The 15,274-nt window shown below is 37.9% G+C and overlaps 2 protein-coding genes and 1 long non-coding RNA gene across 3 annotated transcripts; 2 read left to right on the plus strand and 1 right to left on the minus strand.

The window, feature by feature from the left end:
* Positions 1–2,046: 2,046 nt before the first annotated feature.
* On the plus strand, positions 2,047–7,217 carry LOC108888467 (ATP synthase membrane subunit K, mitochondrial). Its single transcript, XM_051070556.1, has 3 exons — positions 2,047–2,228; positions 6,781–6,873; positions 6,976–7,217. The coding sequence occupies exons 1-3, from the start codon at positions 2,160–2,162 to the stop codon at positions 7,069–7,071; spliced, it is 258 nt and encodes an 85-aa protein (XP_050926513.1). The 5' UTR covers positions 2,047–2,159; the 3' UTR covers positions 7,072–7,217.
* Positions 7,059–8,578, minus strand: LOC127142461 (uncharacterized). Its single transcript, XR_007813226.1, has 2 exons — positions 8,257–8,578; positions 7,059–7,329 (listed from the first exon to the last, which is right to left on the minus strand). It is a non-coding gene; the product is annotated as an uncharacterized LOC127142461 (long non-coding RNA).
* Positions 8,579–8,850: 272 nt separating this feature from the next.
* Positions 8,851–15,129, plus strand: LOC108888466 (suppressor of cytokine signaling 1-like). Its single transcript, XM_018684460.2, is given in 5 exon segments — positions 8,851–9,016; positions 11,461–11,802; positions 11,804–11,905; positions 13,140–13,327; positions 14,104–15,129. Coding segments are annotated over 4 exon segments (732 nt in total). The 5' UTR covers positions 8,851–9,016; positions 11,461–11,685; the 3' UTR covers positions 14,429–15,129.
* The last annotated feature ends 145 nt before the right edge of the window (positions 15,130–15,274 follow it).

The following is a 15,274-nucleotide window of genomic DNA, read 5'->3' on the forward strand; positions in this document are numbered from 1 at the left end:
TCTGCTGTTGTAGACCATTCATCTCAAGGTTGTGAAATACTCTCTAACTGCTCACCACAGTTGTAAAGAGTAGTTATCTTAGTAACTCTATTAGCTCCAGCCAGTCTGGCCTGTCTCCCCTGATCTCTCTCATCAACAAGCTGTTTCCTTTTTTGCACTATTCTGCATAAACTCCAGGGACTGTTGTGTGTGAAAATCCCAGGAGATCAGCTATTTCAGAAATGCTCAAACCAGCCCATCTGGCACTGACAGTCATGCCACAGTCACTGAGATCACATTTTTCTCTTCTCTGATGTTTGACGTGAACATTAACAGAAGCTCCTGACCTGTGTCTGCATGATTATATGCACTGCACTGCCATATAACATAACTGCATGAATAAGCAGGTGTGCAGGTGCTCCTAATAAAGTGCTCAGTGAGTGTATAGACGCTGAGAGCAACAAACTGTCCTTGGTGGTGACCTCAAGTCATATGCTGGTGGAAGGTTTCTGCTCCATGCAAATCATTTAACAAAAGCTGAAATTTTCTGTTTAAACTGGAACTTCTTTGCTGTTCTGTATTTTGAGCAGTTGAGCAACCATGGATGACGTGTCTCTAACCTCTGATTAACAGCTGAATGAGACTGTTTGTCCTCAGCCTCTTACTTTCATGTTGATCACAAAGGCAAAATGCAGTAGTCAAACCTGTATCTGACTTTCTAATATCTATACTAAACTACAAAACAGACCTAAAACCCAAGCCAAGCACAGAATCTGCACTCTGGCTTGGTAATCTGCGTGCTTCTTTGTCACAGAAAGTCAGCTCACTAAACATCTGAAGTAAAAGGGTTTTATCCAGTGAAAGCTCGCTTGTGAGATAATTACAGCTAGCATTAGCTAAAAGTAAATTGTTCATTCATTGTTTATATCACTTATCCATTAAGGGTCCCAGCTGACATTGGGCGAGAGGCACGGTACAACATGTGTGGATCGCCAGTCCATCGCAGGGCCAACACATATAGACCAACAACCTTTCACATTCACACCTACAAGCAATTTAGAGTCACCAATTAACCTAATACGTGTTTCTGGACGGTGGGGGGAAGCCGAAGTACCCGGAGAGAACCCATGAAGGCACAGGGAGAACATGCAAACTCCACACAGAAAAGCCCAGGGTGAACAGGAGGCTTGAACCCAGAACCTTCACCTGTGAGGTGACAGTGCTAACCACTACAGTAAATTATTATAAATGAAATATATTAATTTGATGAACTGACATTTTGGTTTTTCAGGTTGTAAAGTAAGTAAAGCAGCAGCTAATAATGGATAAGAATATGCTCAGCAGCTTCCCTCTCATTTTTGGACTTGGTGATTGTGATTTGGTGATTTAGCTGCCTTTAAATCACATATTTAAGTGTATTAGATTGTAAATGAATGTAGTGATTGATATATTTCAATATTAACAGTGCTTGGACAGACAGAAACTATAGCTACTCACTCGGACAACTGTTTTCTTTATACTATGAAGTGTAAATAATAATCAAATGATTAAATTAACTAGTTAATATTGACAAGAAAGCTGAGAGAACGGTTTGTTTCCATATATAGGTGAACTGTATACCACCATAATTTTTTAACAAGTGAGTTTAAAGGGAAACATCAGCTATAACTCATTATCTAATACAGAAAAAACAGCAGGCCTAAAACAAGTTTTAAAAACGTTTAAATAAATAAAATAGGTTTAGAAAAAGAAGACACTGCCAAAAATATCTATATTATATTGGCCTTAACTGCTGAACCTGATTGCTGATCCCTGCCTTAATGGTTAACATACCCGGTCATAAACTTTAATCTTGCGCCCTCTTGTGGACAGACGAATGACTGACAGATAAAGAAAACTGCAGTTTGTGTAACCACCTGCAAGTCCCGCCCACCCGATCACAGCCTATTGGTCAGCGCTTTGCATAGAGACAAACGATTGGTCAGGACGTGTTGCCTGTCAGAGCACAATGTACACGCATTACAGTATTGTATAAGTGTCCTGTCCTTCCTGAAACATACAGTAAGTACAAGTCTACACCTTAAATTGTTCATTTTAATGAAGCCTGGGGCCGGGGAGTGACTGTGGGGGGACAGGAGAAACAGTGTAACGTAACGTTTTCATTCACACTTTCTCCAGAAATGCCGACGTCTCCTGTTAAAACGCGGATCCCCCTCACCAGCTTTGGTCATCTGATAACAGAGGTGAAGGTAAGATGGGGGTTTTGACTTCTGCATGTCCAGTCTGCACCGCTGAGGCGAAATTAATCATGCAGTGATTTAAAAAATAAGTTAATAGAATTAGTCAAATATTTTATAATAAACAAATCGACTAATTTCTTTAGGTTATTCTTAGCAAATAATAAATTATTTTCATTTCCCCGTTGCCATTGTAAATAGGCAATAACTAATAATTGTTTTTGGCTGATATTTATTCACAATAAGCTCTTATGGGCAGTAATGGAAAGTAGTACAGTTGTACAAAGTACATTTACTCAAATGCTGTACTCATGTAGCCTTCAGTTTTAAGGTACTTGTACTTGAGTATTTCTGCTCAATGCAAATTTATTCTTCTACTTCCAAACAATGTTGTACATTTATGTGACAGCTTTACCTTTTCTTCACAAACTGAAAAAAATACTTTCTCCTTTGCTCCTGATTCGATCATAAGAGATAAACTAAGAAAAGTCAAGGTCGATTTCCAAAAGAGAAAACACGTGTTGCAGCAGAACAAGAAAGATGAGGAGACTGAAGAGACAGGTAAACTAATTGAAAGAAGAAACACAACAAAATAAGAAATTAAGGACACTAAAAATCTACAGGCTAATGATATTAATATATCATGTAAAATAATATAACGTATAGAAGGCCTATGATCTGTGCGCTCTGCAAATAGATGTGCAAATAGAAAGTATATGTGCGGAAGAGAGGATACAAGTAACAAATGAATTTAAAGAAAGAGATAACATGAGATAGATATATTTATGGCAGGGGTGGTTTTATTTATTTGTTTTCATGTGGTCATCAAATGTATTTTTTATTTTGGCCACCTGGGGGCAGCAGTAACAAACTCTGATACTGCACCATCAAGTACTTAAAACCATCTCCAATTTAGATGGTACTTGTTATAGTGTTGTTTACCCATCTAAGCAACGTTGTCATTCATTTGGAGTCGTGTGTCTGGCCACCTGAGAAAGATAAGTTCAGTGTTCCCTCTATTTTAGCTCTGTTTTTAGTCTCTACCAATTCCTGAGGTGTGAGTTTTACTTTATGAAGTGTCTTTAAACAGTATTTTTACAAGAGAAAAGACCTAAAAGATGAAAAGGTTGTTTCTAATTGCTGCTAATGCCATCACACATTTGTATTCATTGTAAAAATGCACTTAAAGTATCAATACAATTATCGCAGTTAAGCAAAAAAACAGGTTTATTTCATACGTTATCAGCTTTTTGTAGCCCACAAGTTCTTAATTTGAAAGGATAATGAGGCATAATACTACTATAATAATACATTTTGTTATTGTGCCCAGCATTCTTGTGGTCTGAAAGGTGCAACACTGGAACACAAACACTGGAAATATTCAAATTATTTGATACATTTAGAGATTCAGATCTGGGTATAACAAAGCAACCCAACGATCAAACCTCGTAGCATTAAAAAAAAATTGAGAAATAGCTGTTTTTACACACAATGTGTGTTTTGTTGGAAAAAAAAATCACCTTATTTGTCATCAAGAATCTACAGCCTGCAAGAGTTTGGCTACCCATAGGCAAATTAAATATTAAGTGGAAAGAAGTAACCACATCTGTACCACATCCTGTAACCAACAGACATTAGAAAACTAATCTTCCTCATTCTCTCTTCACTCTTCTTAATTCCTTTTTATTTCATGGACTTAAAAAGAAAAAAAAAATTAGAAAAACAGTGTTGTGCATGTGGCAAGCTTGAGTGCCCAAATTTTTGTGTGTACAGCACAACAGTGAATAAATAAAGAAAATTAATTGGCAGTTCCTATTTGAGCAGTGCCCTTGAGCAAGACACTGTCAGCTTTAAGAGTGCAGAGCCACTGGTTTATGTGTGTGTTAACAGCTCATGTTGTCTGCTGAAATGAGACATGTTTTAACAATGAAACTGTCATTAATCTTGATAGAATCTGGGAAAAACAAGAGCACAGCTGTTGTTTGTAAATGATTTAAACAACCACCTTCCAATTCATCATGCTTGAGTTAGTATTAGGCATGAGATAAAAGGATTTTCCTCTCTGCCCCGTTAATAGCAGCTCCAGAACAATCAGCTCTGTCAGCACTCTGCTGTTGCTCTATCTTCTCTCGTCCCTGCCGCAGTTAATGCAAGGCTAATGTTCAAAATGGAAATGATTCCTCTCTTTACATGAATTGTATTATGCAATCCCTTCCCATGAACCGTAAACCAGATATTCCAGACGAATCACTCACTTCAAGGAAGTCAGTGGGTTTAGAATAAATGAGACACTGTAAGATGACCGAAAGTCCAACCACATTTTTAAAGTGATGATTTTTTTTAGGAATTTCTATGTGGTATGTCATGCACATATTTTCAGAGGTTAAATGAAGAAAATGATACCAATCTGTGGGTATGAAGCAAGAGCTAGAGGGCAGTTAGCTTAGCCTAGCACAAAGACTGGAAACTGGTATCCTAGCAGTTAAAATCCTATAAAACCATAAAATGAAATTTACAACAACCAAGGTGTAGTGAATTAATTATTGGTTGGCAGATATTTTTTTCTTCTGGACAGAGCCAGACTAGCTGTTTCCTTCACTTCCAGTCTTTATGCTAAGCTAAGCATCTGCTAGCTAGATCTTCATGTTTACTGCTCAGACATGAGAGTGGTTTCATTCTTCTCGTGTAACTCTCTGCAATAAAGCAAATAAGCATCATTTTTTATGATACTGAACTCATTATTTTCACCAAGTGATGTCATTAAAGGTATGAAACTGTATTTAAAGGTGCTATATGTAGGCTAGGTTTTTGCTATCGCTACATTACCAGCATTGGCATTAACAGCAGTCTAGAAGAAATTTTGCAAGTTTAGTGTCAGACATCACTTCTTTACTCTCCAAGAGCTTTCTCCAGAGGTGGAAAGCAACACCAACGTGAACTCTCATTCCACTGAAGTTGGCATGCTAACCAGCTAGCCTCACCTGGCTGGCCTGTCTTGTCACTCTCCCGCAGTGACACTCTCGCAGCGTACAGTCCACCTTGAAGAAGCAGTGCTGCTTAGAGGGCGTACTGTAACCTTTTGCAACAATGGCTGAAGCTTTCGGCAAGCTACCTGCTCCTGGCAAGAAACCAGTTTTGGCAGTAGAGTAAACTCGCACAGAGCTCCTTTAAAGCTTAAGGTAGCGTTTAAAACTGAGATCCAACATGAAATTAGTTTCACTTTTAGAGAAACATACTTTTTACCTTGTTAACATGGTAAATAGAAAGGTAATGCAAGGAAATAGCTTAGCATATAGACTGGAGGCAGCTGTGCATGACCAAGAAATAGCCACAAAAAAGGATTTTTGGTGTTTCCGTCCAGTCTTAATGCTAAGCTAAAACAAATATCTCCTAGTGGTAGCTTTATATTTACCATGCACACATGCGAGTAGTGTTATTTTCTCATCCAACTCTCAGCCAGAAAGTGAGGAAGTGTATTTCACACAATATCATATTATTCATTAGAATTTTCATATTTGACCTCAGTTTTAAAACCTAGCATGAAAAAGGCACAATGCATTCACAATTTTTAGAAACAGATGATTATGATATTTTCAACATCATTAAAAAAGAACATTTTCTTGTCAGCAGTCAGGGAAGAACACCCAGCTCTGATGGACTTGTGTGGCAGTTGAAGAATTAAGATATTTTGTTAATAATTTCAGCATATGAGTTAAAAAGAAAAAAATCTAAATCTTCACCCAAGGCGAATTGCAGCTGCTTTTATCACACAGAAATACTGTGGAGAGCTTGAGGAGCTCTGTGCTGCCAGCAAGTCTGTATGATTAGCTGGAGTTCCGGCTGTTGAATAATTCAGTTTAATCTAATTCAGAGGGCGATTTAAATGTGACTTGCATGACCATAAGCCACTTTGGCACTCCAGTGCTGCCTTGTCATGCCAGTCAGCAAACTGCCTGTTCCAACATGTAGAAGTATTCAGCTTCTTTTTTTGTGCTTGAGGTTCAACTGTCACTGAAGAAATGACCCAATTTCTTGTTACTTATGTTAAAATTGTGGTTTGGATTAAGCAGTTGCGTGCAACACTTTCATCTCGTTACAAAAAAAAGGCAGCGAGCAGGCCCTCGTCTAGATTTTAACGAGATTCATTAGAGAGGCACTGGTGTTTTTATAATGTTTGATATGCAGAGGACATGTTCCCAGAATTTGATGGTTTCACATTCATTTTGACGGGTCATTGCATTGTGTGTAACTTTCACATATTTGACAGGGGCTGGGTCAAGGGTTCATTTACCCTGTGTTTTCTTTTTGTGGTGAAGTGTTTCATCTTTCAGTGTTTAAGGATGGGTTTGTCTTTTATTTACTACGTCTTTGCTCCACACACACACTGAGTTTACTCACAATGAAATGTGTTTTATAAATAACAGAACTTTGTGTACAATCCCCTGAAGAACAACATTTCAATATATAATGGAAATATGTATATAAATATCAAGAAGTGCGACTGCAGTGCTTCCTCTTATTGTGTGCATATGTGTGTGGGGGTGTGTGTTTTTGTGTGTTTCAGAGACAGCTGCTTGGCATTGAGGCCCCAGCTTCTGTGGAACTGACTGGTTGGAGGAAATACTTTAATAGCTACACTCTGCAGGGTCGTCGAAATGTACATAACATACACACACACACACACACACTCACACTTGTTAACATTTCTAAAGTTTTTCACTACCAAGTTAGAAACATGTCCCTCTCTGCTCTCTTCCAGTGTGTCTTGGCTACTTATGGGATCTTGGCTGTAACAGCAGCTGCCTACTTCATGCACAGGCAAAACAAAAAAGAAACGCCCAGTTCCACGGCCTGAAAGATCAGAGCTCACTCAGTGATGTTTATATTCGCTGAGCATTATTTATGATGATGTGAAGAAACAAAAGGAAATTATGTGACACTACCTCAGAGAGTGAGAAAGTTGACAGCTGTACCTTTTCTAAATAAAGGATATGTGATATAGTGCTGCCTGATCATTATTGAGTATCATTAGGAGAAGTCATGCTGGTTACCTTGACATCATGGTGTGTGTGTCTGCAGTGAAATTGTTTCCGCACAAGGTGTCCATCTTCTGCTGAGGAAAAAGAAACCAAACAAAAATGTTATTTTTTAATTTATTCTTATTTACTGTCTGTTTTTATCACCCAGAGAGCCCAGTGCCCCCAGTGTTAAATGTTTTGGAGATTTAGGTTTATATGACAGAAATCGACTGTAAGACTGTTGCATGTTAAGTTGTTGAGACTGTCTTCTGCAAGTCATACTGCAAAATAATCAGAATCACAACAACACACTGCATCAACTGAAGATTTTCAACCTTTAACGTCTGAATAATTCATGAATGCATGAATCAAAGATCAGGCCTGAGCTTGCAGACACTGTTGCATTTGTTGCATTTTGCATTTGATTTTTCTTTGTCCATGCCCTGCCTAATAAATGCTGATGCAACGTGAAAATTAACTCCACTCTTCCCAGCAACAACAGTTACAGCCCTCAGGATATTTATTTCTCAGAAGTTATTAAAGGTACTATATGTAAGTTTAGCTATCACAACACACCCCAGGTGTTAGCATTAACAGCAGCCAGTCTAGAAGAAATGTTATGAATTCAGCATCAAATATAATTTGTCTTTTTTGTTTGTTTGTTTTTTGTTTTTTGCTGCTGAATATGGTTTCTCGCCTTCTGGGCAGTGCCACATCATCACCACATCATCATCGTCAGTGACTCACTATCAGCTCTTGAGGTATGAAGTGGATTTACAAGACGGGACGAGTCCGGGGCTAGCTGGTTAGCATGCTGAGATCTGCAATACAGTGCGTAGACGTCCCCGACATAACATCAAAGCTATTATTCTGTCACATTCTTAACTCACAGATAGCACCTTTAAAGGGACGTTGCAGCATTAGGGTGGGCCAACAGCAAAATAATATACAAAATGGAACTAAATTTATCAACCTAGAACTAAACCCAAGTCAAAAATTAAACAAAAAGACAAATCTCTTACCAAACACCTGCTGTCTACCATCATATCACTGGATTTGAAAGCAGTATGATCACCTCTGCACCTGGGCTTCTGCATTAGTGGTCCTCTCTCTCTGTAAATAACACTAAAATAAAACTTATTTTGAAAAACATGAGAGGAAGTTAAAGCAAAAATGCCACGCAGATTCCAGGGCTGTGTTTATCTGTGCGTGTTTTCCTTTGGTATGTCTAAATGTTCTTTTGGGCCAAAACAATAATTAAAGAGCTAAAATCATATCTGCATTGAAAATTTTAAACACACAATTGCTGCTTGAATGTATTTTGCACGTAACCATGTAATTATTTTTGCATTTTTAAGCCTTGAAAGAACAAAAATGTAGTCTACAAGCACACACACAAACACACCACTCACTCACACTCGCACGCACGCACACAAATGCACACGCTTGCCTGCAGATCACGTGATTTAAGGGAATCACTCGGACTGAAGAGAAAGCGAAAGCTGGTGACACCTGAACCCTGTGTTCTTCTTTCTGTGTGTGTGTGCGCGCGCGCGTGTGCTTGTGCGCGTGTGCGGATGTGTTTGAACAACCGGTAACAATTACTTTATTATAGGGCTCAAGTTAGCGAGCTGATTGGAAGTGTCCCCGCCTCTTTCTCAGTTCAACTTAAACCGAAAGTAAAAATGTTTCTCCTCAATACGAGCTACGACTCAGTGCTGGAAAGAAGCTGACTGAAGCTGACTACTGTGTCTGCACTCAAGACAGTGACGCTCACATATAGTAAGTAAATATGCTTTTTTCTAGCGACTTCATTCATGCATAATTAAACAGGGTTATTACAGAGTCTCAGTTGCGCTAACTTGTGCGCCAGTAGGAAAAGATCTCGCTCCTTTGGCCATCTGATCTCAAAAGATACAACATTTTTATCCTGAAACACACACATTTCATCTGAACTGGGCGCTTTTACTATGTAAGTTATTAGTGGCGATACTGGAACATTAAAAACAAACACATTTTGATTTCTGTTTAGTGTGGATAGTTGTATTGAGTTATATTTTTGGATTAAACTATACCAATCCCAGTATCAGTGGCTCTTTATATTTGATAGACTTCATTAAAATACCACAATATGTGTATATGTTTTACAGCAGAACAATAACTAATGACAGGGTTATCCACAGAGATGTTTTCCCCCATTTTTGCCATATTTTTGTTACTTTTTCCTCACTTTTCTGAACACGTTCACAGTTCTTGCAGTGCAGCCAGTCAGTATTTGAATAGACACTCATTCCCTGTAGTGTTGTTTCTTAACCCCAGCACACTGCATCTCAAATGAGATTACTACTATGAGGCTAAAGAGCTGATATTCATCTCTGAATGGTTGTATTAACATCCACTTTCAGCTGTACAGGAATAACTGCCCTGCAGCACTGCTTCAAAACCATTAAACGGTGCTACACTGCTGCACTCAGTATGGATGTGAAAACTGTCAAACGGAAAGTTAAACCTCATAGTCATTGTTTCATTTCAAATCTGGAGTGATAATTCTGATAAGAAAATTCTAACAATGGAAAATCCCATGTAATAATGCTGACAGACTACACTGTGTAATAATGTGAGCTGAGAAAATATCATGAATTTACACAACACACTGTAAACTGATCATAATCTAACACAATCTAATGTGGTCTGCACTGAGACCGGGAAAGAAAATTACTTAGTGAAGCCACACTAAAATATTAAATCAATAAATGCTCAAGATTAAAACCAACATGCGACCTTCAATATCTGAGCAATGAGACAAAACAAAAAGTTCAAATAAAACAGATTTTAAATATCAAACAAGAAAGAACAACAGTAAAATAAAGCAGCCTGTCTTTTTGTAACTGGGCTGGTAATGATGCCAATAAGTAAAATGTCACAGTCTAAATAATAAATAGTGTATTCAGTATAAAACTTTATTTATAAAGCTCTAAGCAAAAGTCCCTTAAAACATTAAAGCAACATTGCGTAAAAAGATACAAAATGCATTACTGCAGACAAAATAAACACAAAGAACTCTTAAATACCTATACTTAGCATTTTAAGTCTTTTGCTTTCATCTTACTACTTAACTACTCACTTACTAAAATAAGAGAGCTGTAATATTCTATATATGACGCAAAGGAAATCCACAGATTTTTTTCTTTTCCTTTCTTTCCTTTTTTTTCTTGGGTCCTGTTTGACAGAGAAAGTGAAAGTGTTCTTTCGTCATTATATGAGGCACAGTTACATCCGCCCTTCCCAGTGATTGATGATGCACAAACATGATTTATTGTCAGAGTCTGCATTAGGTTCAGGCACACACACACACACACACACACACACACACACATTGGGTTACATGTGTTGCATGTAAATGAAATGAAATTAAAGCACATTTATAGGTAATATCATTATTGTTATAAAAATCTGTGAAATGATGTGAAAGGGTGAACGTATCGCCTCAATCTGCAGCTTCCCTCGGCTTTACGGAGCCTAATAGTGAGTTTCAGCTCATTGTAGCACTGCAATGATTAGTCGATTCATTGATTAGTTGATTGAAAGAAAATTAAACAGCAACTACTAATAATCAGTTAAGGTGTGTTCCAGTAGAATGAGACAGGCATTTTTCACAGTTTTCTGATGTTTCACAAACCAGACGAGTAATTATTTAGCTGAGAAAATAACTGGCAGATTAATCGATAATGGCAGTAATCATTAGTTGCAGCCATGGTTCATCGTTTAGTCGTCTGGCCCACAACTTTACTGTTCTGTTTCACTCTTAATGATCTAAGTGTGTCAGTTTTGGCTGCAGCCAGCAACTGTTTTTAATGTGAAATCTCCAAAAAAAAAAAAAAAAAAAAACTCACTGTACACTATCTGCTCAGCTCCAAACAGCAGACAGACACAGTCAGAGACTAGCTGGTGAAGTGAAGTGGATTTCCCCTCAGGATCTGGAAAAGAAAAAACAGAACTAGAGGAGAGTGAATATATGATTTATGTTCGCCAGGTGTCCAGAAACACAACTCCATCTGAAAGATAATGTTGTTCCTGTGTGAATATGTGACAGTTTGCTGACAAGTTCGACATAACAACTGAAAAGTAATTGTAGGTTTAAGATGTATGTGATAAAAGTGAAATGTAGTTGAGAGAAAGAAAAGATTTTGATTTTGATTGTCTGTGTTCTCTACCTTACATTTCAGCTCAAGGACTGATTTACTGATTGAGCCTCCACACCCTCCGGCACTTTGTGGTAATGTTGATAAATCTTGATTAAACTCTCAAGCTGCTGTGTAAACAACATGGAGTCTCAAAGAGGACTAAGCAGCAGATGACAAACAGAAAGCAGTCAATGATGGAGGATCTGCCTCTGAAAAGAGGAGGAACTGGTGCAACAGGTGGTCAAGAAGAGGGTTCTTCTTTGTAGGATGGTCAAAGACAATCTTGATAAAACAGTAGCACAGAGCCAAAAACAGAACCGCGCAGCTGAGACACAGAGCCAGAGTCATCCCCCCGAAGAACCTGCAGGCCCCGAGCAGAGCCCTAGAGAGAGTTAAACCAGACAGCTCAGAGCCAACGGGGAGGCAGCTAGATCTACTGCTTTGGCACAAACTCAACCTAGAGGAAGAACCTGAAGACTGGCGACAGGTTAGTATCCAAAGTAAACACACTGTGAATCACAGTGTACAATTTTTTTTTGCTGTGGGGTGTTGATTGTTAAACAGTGGACAGATGGCTGGAGCAAGATAAAGTCATAGATGTTACGTCCAGCGGTGGAAGAAGTACTCAGATTTTTGACTTAAGTAAAACTAACAAAACCACAGTGTAGAAATACTCTGTTACAAGTACAAGTCATACATTCTGAATTCAGAAATATTTAAATAGATACACAAGTATTTACATGAAGATATACTCAAAGTACCAAAAGTACTCATTATGCAGAATGTATAAGCAACACTTTTTAGCTACTCTATCTACTGTACAGTTAGTCGAGTTCAATAATAACTGAATCTGTACAACTTTCCATTACTGGTTATATCTATTTGGTTTATTTTGGGGGGAAAATGCCACATAAACATTTTTTAAAATTATTTGAATGATTTTTAAAAACGTGGTTATGAGATGATTCATCACTTTATTAGTTATCGATAAGTTTTGGTTGAGTGAGGGGTTCCCACATGCAAAATTTCTGTGGTTATCACTGCGTCATTGTTTGGAAAAGTTAAATATCTGAGTTTTTTGGGTTGGTATAGAAACTTTCCAGTCTTTCAATCTGACAGTGTTATCTGAACACAGAGCGTGAGATCTGTTAATCTGCAAGTTTCTGTTACAAAGTAAGCAGATTGTGGTGGGATAACAAAAACTTAAATTGCCAAATAAACCTCTAAGCAGTTGTGCTCAAATACTACTTCAAATTATTTTTAGTTTCTAATGTGATGTTGCATCTGCATATCTATTATAAAGAGCACTTTGCTTTTACTATTTCAACTATGACTGATAATTCTAGCGTCTTTTTAGAGGAACTAAAGAACTGCTGAGAACTAAAGGATATCCAAAAAATGTTTGCAGTACCTTTTTTCAGCTGTGAATGGTGTCTGCAGGTAGTCCTCTCTGCTCACATATCCCAGCAACCCTCACCAGTAGGGTAGGGCAGCCTCTATGTATCCTGAGAAATAAAAGAAGAACAAAAGAACAGATTAGTGCTTTGTATTATTATCAGGATGCCCAGTGGGAGGAACCAGTTAGTAAAATCAGCTGTGTTGTGTCTGATTGCAGTAAAAACCTGTAAAACATGACACTAAAACATGTTTTTCCACACAGCGCATACCCTCTATTGTCTGTACATGCTCTCTGATTATTTACAATACCCTTTCTGCTGTAGCTGGTAACTGGAGCTGACGCTGACTGCCTGCCCACGCACCTCCGTCCATTCAGAAGCCAGGCAGAGTATGAACTAGTAAAAAGCACATACCAGCAGCTCCAACACAGTGGTTACTACTGGGGACCAATGACCATGGAGGAAGCACACGAAATACTCACAAATGCATTACTGGGTACCTTCCTTATCAGGTAATCCACCACTTTTCTATTCAAGTTTCAGTGTTGTTTCAACTGTTGCTGCTGTGTTGTGAAGTCTGCAGTTTTTTGTGCTCTGCTCTGGCCCAGATTCTTCTTTGTAAAAGGGGATTCCCACCTAAAAAAATAAAACAAATAGTTTACCCAGTGCAGTCTACTAAAAATGACTTACTTTTGACACACCCTGTTTTGTGAATGACTAAGGCTGAGTATAATCTACTGAGTCCACTGAGTTTGGGGTATTGCATATTTTATTTTGTTTCAGTTCATTTTTAGAGATATGGTCAAGTCTGTGTTAACAACAGCCAGATGCACATATTGACATTTAAACAGGCTTTTCTCTGTGTAATTCTTCTGTGCCAAACTGTCGGAGTCTGACAACTCAAGTGGATCATTTCCAAAGTTGCAGACATTTTTTCAACAAAATTCCCCTTTTTTTGTTACAATCCTTCAACAGGACACTTAAACTCTTAGATTAACAGTACATTAGGAAGGGATCTCTTATTGGCCAGTATAAACAGGAAGAATGATAACAGCAAGAAAAACCTGTTTATGTGTTCATATGGGCATCTGGCTATTTTTAGACACTTTTTTAGAAAACCCCTTTTCTTCCTTCAACTGTCCATATTCTTGGTTTAAAAAGTTATAAAGGTAAAAATAAAACAAGAATATTCTTAACAATTTTTCCTCCACTGCATATCCAATAGGAAGCATTGTACAAACTACAGTAAATGTGCACAGACTGACTGTATGATGGTGTCTTGTTCCAGAGACAGCGGCCAACCTGACGTCTTCTTTACTCTGAGTTACCAAAGCGACGACGGCCCGACGAGCGTTCGCGTCCAGCTGAACAACCTGCTCTTCAATCTGAATGGCAGCCAAAGGACTTTTCCATCACTCTTCGCTCTGCTCACTTATTACAGCAGCTCATCCTGTAAGCTGACAGTGCCCTATCGCAAGCAACGTCCAGAGAGCTTGAAGCAGAGATGCAGGAGGGCTTTTGTCCATACATATGGAGCAGAAAATATAAGCACCTTACCTGGACTGAGCCCTCAAGTTAAAAACTATGTCCATTCGTACCCTCACTCTATATAGACGCATATAGAGTGGCAGTTTCTGTAACAAGATGTTGTTTGTGTTATTATAAGTTAAAAAATAGCCCTGTATTTGTGTTATTTAATCATTAATGTTGTGTTAAGTAACACAAGCACAGCTTCAAAGTATTTGATCAGCCAAATGTTCATGGTCTATTTGCGCACATTTTCAAAATGGTATGATTTACAGAATATACATGGCATGTGTTCTGATTTTTAAAATAAGAACGTCACAAAAATCATCTATGCACATAGGATCTTAGCAAATCCTGTGCAACTGCTACACCACCACTGCCTCCATGATACATATCAGTAACATTGATGAAAATGTATAATTTGCTGCTGCTTAAAGCTGCATTAATTGATGTTCGGCCACTAATTGGCAGAGAAAGATCAAAACAAACTGGCAACAACTTGTTGTGGTTTTAAAATATTTTAGAATTTTAGATGTAATTTAGAATTTTAAAACTTGTTTCTTAATAATGTGAAATATTAATGAACATTGATCTGAAGTGATGTTTTTGACTACATCATAAATGAAAGCCTAATATTCTCTCTTCTGTTACTCTTTAGTTTTGTACGGAGGCCAAAAATGGCCTAATGGCATTTATGTTTTAAATCCTGTCTTAAATCTCCTGAGTTAATTATCTTATTATTTTAGGACAAAATCTTTTTTCTAATAAATGGTTAATTATCTTATTATCTTGGGAAAACAATGAGTCATTTTCTCTACATAATGGAACAAATGGAACTAAGTGTTTCTTGACATCAATTATGTTATGGATGAATCATCAGATTAGAGCCCACAGTCTGCATAATTTGTAATCCAGTTAATCTGCACTTCTCG

The sequence above is a fragment of the Lates calcarifer genome, linkage group LG5 (genome assembly GCF_001640805.2).
Source record: "Lates calcarifer isolate ASB-BC8 linkage group LG5, TLL_Latcal_v3, whole genome shotgun sequence".
Classification (NCBI taxonomy): Eukaryota; Metazoa; Chordata; class Actinopteri; family Centropomidae; genus Lates; species Lates calcarifer.